Source organism: Panthera onca, chromosome A1, assembly GCF_046562875.1.
Source record: "Panthera onca isolate mPanOnc1 chromosome A1, mPanOnc1 haplotype 2, whole genome shotgun sequence".
Taxonomy (NCBI): Eukaryota; Metazoa; Chordata; class Mammalia; order Carnivora; family Felidae; genus Panthera; species Panthera onca.
This window is the reverse complement of record NC_138339.1, coordinates 95022111-95029120: the sequence shown is the minus strand read 5'-3', so window position 1 is coordinate 95029120 and position 7010 is coordinate 95022111. Positions and strand designations below refer to the sequence as shown.

Sequence of the window (7010 nt, the reverse complement as noted above, 5' to 3'; positions counted from 1 at the left end):
GGGAGCAGTACGCGAGAATCGACGAGATGAACCCGCACGATGAGATAGGGGCGGGGCTCAAAAGGGAGAAGGCGGGAAAAGCCCGGCGGGTCTCCTTTAAAAATGTAGTTCAAAGATTGTACTTTCCACTTGGAGTAATAGACTCGAGGCCAAGATCACACAAGTTCTTAATGGCAGAACTGAGAGAGGAACAGAGGGCTCCTGACTTCCATTCTGATTTGCCTGTGGGCAAAGGATACATCTTTTAACCTCTATTCTGCCTCCTTTTTAAAAAAAAAAATCTGGATTGAAAATTGAAGAGGAGCTTTATTTACCTTATTTATATGTACTTGGTTAGGTGACTGGAAGAAAATTGCCACTGAATCTCTAGTTTTTAAGGGTGCAACAGTGGTGCTAATATTCTCAAGCGACTGGGGTATAAAGGCAGTCATATTGTGCAGTTCCTCAGTGACTATACTTCTTATAGGTAAGATTATAAAGTCTGATAGACAATTTGGGTTAAGTTCCTTAAGGTGGTGCAGATGTGAATGGTTAGTCATTGGTTCCTTTCTGTTGCTTGCCACCTTTCAACTGAGTCAAGTAAGTTAAGTTTGCTTTGTTTTTACCAGGGACACTGCCACCAGGGAAAACCTCAGGGTGAGCCCCTCACTGGGTCTCCCTGGTACAGTATTTTTAAACTGAGAATATGGAAAGGGATTGCAGACTGGCTTTAAGCCACCTTCCAAGTTTGTTTTGTTTGGTTGTTTTATTTATTTTGAGAGAGAGAAAGAGCAATTGGGAAAGGGGCAGAGACAGAGGGAGACAGAATCCTAAGTAGGCTCTGCACTGCCAGGGCTCGTCAAACTTACAAACCCATGAGATCATAACCTGAGCCCCTCCAATGCGCCTACTGAGCCACCCAGGTGCCCACACCTTCCAAGTTTTAATACGGATGGGGTGACAGCTACTTCAAAGTCTTCCTTTCATTTATATTTCTTCCAAAGAGTGATTGTTCCTCTCTTGTCTTTGATTTTTGATGATAGTCTACATTTTCATGAATACACCAAGATTTTATTTTATAGCTACCGTTTAGAGGTTATTTGGTGAAGATCTTAATTTTTGACAGGTTTCCTACCAGCACATAGGTCATAATCTTACGGTATTTTTGGTAGTGAACATAAGCCAAGTTTGGATATGAAACAGTTACATTACAATTCACAATTCGAAAATGACAGTGTTCTTTTATTATCTACTTAATTTCACCTTTCCTAAATTGATATTTTTTTAGAAGGTATTTTATTTAACATAGGTAAGTAGGATGATTCAGGGTTTATAATCTGTGATAGGTGAAGGCTGACTGAGTACATAAAGCTATCAGTCTTAGTTCTAATTAATTGTAGCAGGGCTTGAGGTGCTGAGGTTCATGACCTGCCAGGCTTTACATTGTCTTTCATGATGGTAAAGACAGTTCACCCACAGTTCTTTCTAGAGCTGAAAGTATTTGATTCTGTGAAGAATGGAAGGCAAAGACCTTGTCATTCAGAAGTAAGGCTTAAATTATTTTGCATACATCAAGTTTTGAGATTAGACATAACACATCACTTTCCAATATAGGTTGTGGAAATCGGCAGAAGTAAAAAGAGACCACTGGAGAATGATGGGCCTGTTCAAAAGAAAGCAAAGAAAGTCCAAGAAAAGGAAGGAAGGAGTGATTCAGTAACGTCTGGGAATGTTGGTGAGTCTTGGGGCGAGGAGTCTTCATTCTCAGGAGTCATGACACTGACACTGTATTCTCCAAAGAGCAGAGGAGGTTATTGGAGAGTTGTGCCATTTTTTCCCTTTGTGGAAAAAAGATCTCCATTGCGTTTGAGTAGTGTGGCCCCTTCATATGTGGTGGTGTGAGTAGGAGGTTGGGGGAGTGGAGGTAGAGCTGGAATTCTGGAATTTGCTGTGGTTCTTCCCATTTTCTCTTTTATTTCTCCTACCTAATTTTTTGTCCTGATTTTTAAAAATGTTTATTTATTTTGAGAGAAAGAGAGAGAGTGAGCGAGAGAGAATCCCAAGCAGGCTCCATGCCCAGTGCAGAGCCTGATGTGGGACTTGATCCCACGACCATGAGATCATGACCTGAGCTGAAATCAAGAGTTGGATGCTTAATCGACTAAACCACCCAGGTGCCTCTGTCCTGATTTTAAAAGTTTTATAAAAATTTCAAATATAGAAATGTACAAGGTAGACCATGAAAGGACACTATAGTCACTCCCTTTTAGTGAGGCCTTATGGTAACACATATTTTGTATGTTATGTATATTATATGCTGTATTTTTAGACCAAAGTAAGCCAGAGGAAACAAAATGTTATTAAGAAAATTATAGGAGAAAATATATTGACAGTAGTGTACTGTTATTTATTGAAAAAAATCCCCAGTAAGTGGACCTGTGTAGTTCAAACCATGTTGTTTAAGGGTCAACTGTATTTTATAAATTGTATTATACTGTATGTACTAATTTACAGCTATCATTTTCCACTTAACAGAACACTTCAAACAGTTTTCAATGTCAAGGACATGTAAATCTACCCTGTGCTTTTTTAGCATGGCAGTGTTCTTTCTGTATGCTAAAAGTCTTTGGATAAAACCACCATTCTTGAGCTTGTGCACTTCTGGGGGTGGTGTTGGATTTATAGATGGCTGAGCAATGTTTCTTTAGTTTTTGGCCTCAGAGAGCTTGTTATGAGATGACAGAAAATGCTTCTTTCTTTATTATCCCTCAAAATGAGGTAGAGAATGAGACAAAAGAAAAGCCAAAAAAGTCTCATTTTAGTGGGTCAGCATTAAGGTATCTATCCTTCCTCAGAAGGTAAAATTTGGATTTGGGGTCAGCATGAAAGCCTTAGTATGAAATAACTATAGAGATGGGAAGGTATACTTAAAGAGAAAGATAAATCTGATAATACTCTTTCTGTTGTCAGTAAGGCAGTCGACTTAGGATGTTTTGAAATAAGACCTTTGCTACTTGTTAAAAATGGCGCTCGGGAAAAAGGGAAAGGAACACCTACCAGTCAAGCTCTTCCATTTGGTTTCCAGTCTTATTAGACCTTGTGCTTCATTTTCGATCAGTTCTCCTGCTGTGTTTTCAAATTCAGTAATCTTCTGTGGTGTCTGATTTGCCATAAATCTCATTCAGTGAAATGTTCGTTTCAGATATTATACTTTTCACCCTTAGAATTTCTACTTCTTTTAAAAAACACTCCTGTTTGTGTGAATTATATCTCAGTAGAGCTATTACCAAAAAAAAAAAACCCTAACAAAAACAAACAAACAAAAAAAACAAAAAAACCCACAAAACAAAAAACAAATTCAAAGAAACAAAACTTCCCTTTTGTTCTTTATTTTTTTTAATTTATTTTGTTCTTGTTTTTTTTCTTTACTTTTTTGATTATGTGGAATATATTTATAATATCATGTCTCTGTATGCTAATTCTGTCATCTCTGTCATTTTTGGGTCTAACCCTTGACTGTTATTTCCTTCTTTTTTCATGTCTAGAAATTGTTTGGATCACAGATACTTTGGACTCTCTGTTAATTACATGTTAGGTTTTGTGTTTCTTTAACGAACGTTGGATATTGTTCTTGCAAGCAGTTAAATTCTTCGTGGATTTGTTTGATCTTTTTAAGAATTGCTTTTAAATTTTGGAAGAGAAGATTTAGAGTAGTTCTTAAAGTTTGATTTTCTAGAGTTAGAAAGGAGTGCTCGGTAGCAGTAGCACATTATTGTATAGTATTTCTACTACCGGGAGACGACATTCTACCTTTAGAACATAGGTAATAGTGAAGGATAGTAACACTTTTAGAAGATGATGAGGTTTGAGTATTTATTATCTTTGTTTTTAATATAATTTATTTAACTGTAAATTTATATAATCTAATTTGTAATAATGGCTGTGTTTGACAACTGGTTCACAAAATTCTTAAAGATTTAACAGTTGCCTCTAGTAAGTAAACCAATATCAACTGGGCACATCCAATACACCACTAGTATGTAAGCTAGTTTGAGTTTTCTCATAGCTTGAGTCTCCAAGGATGACCACCCGGAGAGTCAGACAGAAGCTGTATTGATTTTAAGATCTAGCTCCAGAATTTACATAGTGTTGCATCTGCCTTACTGTGTTGGTTGAGTTAGTTACAAAGATCTGTCTTCGTTCAATGGGAGAGAACATATAGATCCTGTCTCTCAGTACAGGAGCATTAGCATCACATTGTAGGAAGAGCGAATGGGATGGGATATATATGTTTGGCCATTTTTGATAAATAAAATCTCCTACATTGCTCAAAATTCAGACTTGACATTTTTTGTTATTAATATTCTTATGTGAATTACATAAACATAGAACTCTATCTCAGAAGCATTTTAATAAATACAAATATCTGTTATCTTAATGCTATATAAATAAATTCACACTTTTATGAATACAATCCAAAGACTTGTAACCCACCCCCATCCTGGGAAAGTTACATTACATCTGTAGAAGGGAAGTCCTTGTATAATATACACACTCGTAGTATAGAGTGATTCATGTATACATTTTATTTTTCTATTTATTTATTTATTTACATCCAAGTTAGTTAGCATATAGTGCAATAATTTCAGGAGTAGATTCTATTGATTCATCCCCTACATATAACATGCAGTGCCCATCCCAACAAGTGTCTAATGCCCTTTACCCATTTAGCCCATCCCCCTGCAGCAACCCTCAGTTTGTTCTCTGTATTTAAAATTCCTCCAGCAACCCTCAGTTTGTTCTTTGTATTTAAAAGTTTTGGATGTTTTGTTGCCCTCCTTGTTTTTATATTATTTTTGCTTTCCTTCCCTTATGTTCATCTGTTTATATCTTAAATTCCTCATGTGAGTGAAGTCAACGATATTTGTCTTTCTGTGACTAATTTGGCTTAACATAATACCCTTTAGTTCCATCCACATAGTTGCAAATGGCAAGATTTCATTCTTTTTTGATTGCTGAGTAATACTGCATATATATATATATACACATACATACATACATACATACACACCACATCTTCGTTATCCATTCATCTGTTGGTGGACATTTGGGCTCTTTCCATACTTCAATTATTGTCGATAGCACTGCTATAAACATTGGAGTGCATGTGCCCCTTTGAAACAGGACACCTATATCCCTTGGATAAATACCTAGTAGTGCGACTGCTGGGTCCTAGGTAGTTGTATTTTTAGTTTTTTGAGGGACCTCCATACTGTTTTCCAGAGTGGCTGCACCATATTGCATTCTCACCAGCAGTGCAAAAGAGATCCTCTTTCTCTGTATCCTTGCCAACGTCTGTTGTTGCCTGAGTTGTTAATTTTAGCCATTCTGGGGGCGCCTGGGTGGCTCAGTCGGTTAAACATCCGACTTCAGCTCAGGTCATGATCTCTTGATTTGTGAGTTCAAGCCCCACGTCGGGCTCTGTGCTGACAGCTCAGAGCCTGGAGCCTCTTTCGGATTCTGTGTCTCCTCCTCTCTCTGCCCCTCCCCTGCTCATGCTCTGTCTCTCTCTGTCTCTTAATAATAAATGTTTAAAAAAAATTTTAGCCATTCTGATAGGTGTGAGGTGGCATCTCATTGTGATTTTGATTTGTATTTCCCTGATGATGAGAGATGTGTCGGCCATCTGGAGTCGTCTTTTGGAGAAGTGTCTATTCATGTCTTTTGCCCATTTCTTCATTGAATTATTATTTTTGGGGGGCATTGAGTTTGGTAAGTTCTTTATAGATTTTGGATGCTAACCCTTTATCTGATATGTCATTTGCAAATATCTTCTCCCATTCCGTTGGTTGCCTTTTAGTTTTGCTGATTGTTTCCTTTGCTGTGCAGAAGCTTTTTATCTTGATGAAGTCCCATTCATTCGTTTTTGCTTTTGTTTCCCTTGACTCCAGAGACCTCTTGACTAAGAAGTTGCTATGGCCAAGGTTAAAGGGTCTTTTGCCTGCTTTCTCCTCTAGGATTTTGATGGCTTCTTGTCTTACATTTAGGTCTTTCATCCATTTTGAGTTTATTTTTGTGCATGGTGTAAGAAAGTGGTCCAGGTTCATTCTTCTGCATGTTGCTGTCCAGTTTTCCCAGCACCTCTTGCTGAAGAGACTGTCTTTATTCCGTTGGATATTCTTTCTTGCTTTGTCAAAGATTAGTTGGCCATATGTTTGTGGGTCCATTTCTGGGTTCTCTATCCTGTTCCATTGATCTGAGTGTCTGTTTTTGTGCCAGTACGATACTGTCTTGATGATTACAGCTTTGTAATACAGCTTGAAATCTGGGATTGTGATACCTCCAGCTTTGGTTTTCTTTTTCAGGGTTGCTTTGGCTATTTGGGGTCTTGTCTGGTTCCATACAAATTTTAGGATTGTTTGTTCTACCTCTGTGAAGAATGCTGGTGTTATTTTGATAGAAATTGCATTGAATATGTAGATTTCTTTGAGCTGTATCTACATTTTAACAATATTTTTTCTTCCAATCCAGGAACATAGAATATTTTTCCATTTTTTTTGGTCTTCTTTAATTTCTTTCATAAGCTTTCTCTAGTTTTCAGTGTATAGATTTTTCACCTCTTTGGTTAGATTTATTTCTAGGTATTTTATGGTTTTTGGTATAGTTGTAAATGGGATCGATTTCTTGATTTCTCTTTCCATTGCTTCATTATTGGTGTGTAGGAATGTAACTGATTTCTGTACATTGATTTTATATCCTGCGACTTTGATGAATTCATGGATAAGTTCTAGAAGTTTTTTCGTGGAATCTTTTGGGTTTTCCATATAGAGTATCATGTCTGCGAAGAGTGACTTCCTCCTTGCTGACTTGGATGCCTTTATTCATTTGTGTTGTCTGATTGCTGAGGCTAGGACTTCTAATACTAGGTTGAATAACAGTGGTGAGAGTGGACATCCCTGTTGTGTTTCTGACCTTTGGGGGAAAGCTCTCAGTTTTTCCCCATTGAAGATGATATTAGCGATGAGTCTTTT

The 7010-nt window shown here is 37.3% G+C and overlaps 1 protein-coding gene across 1 annotated transcript in view; it reads left to right on the top strand.

Moving 5' to 3' along the window:
* Positions 1-7010, top strand: part of MSH3 (mutS homolog 3) — a 188615-nt gene that overhangs the window by 366 nt on the left and 181239 nt on the right. Inside the window, exon 2 of the mRNA XM_078448459.2 lies at positions 1594-1714. Coding sequence (XP_078304585.1) covers positions 1594-1714 — 121 coding nt within the window. The remainder of the gene's footprint in view (positions 1-1593; positions 1715-7010) is intronic.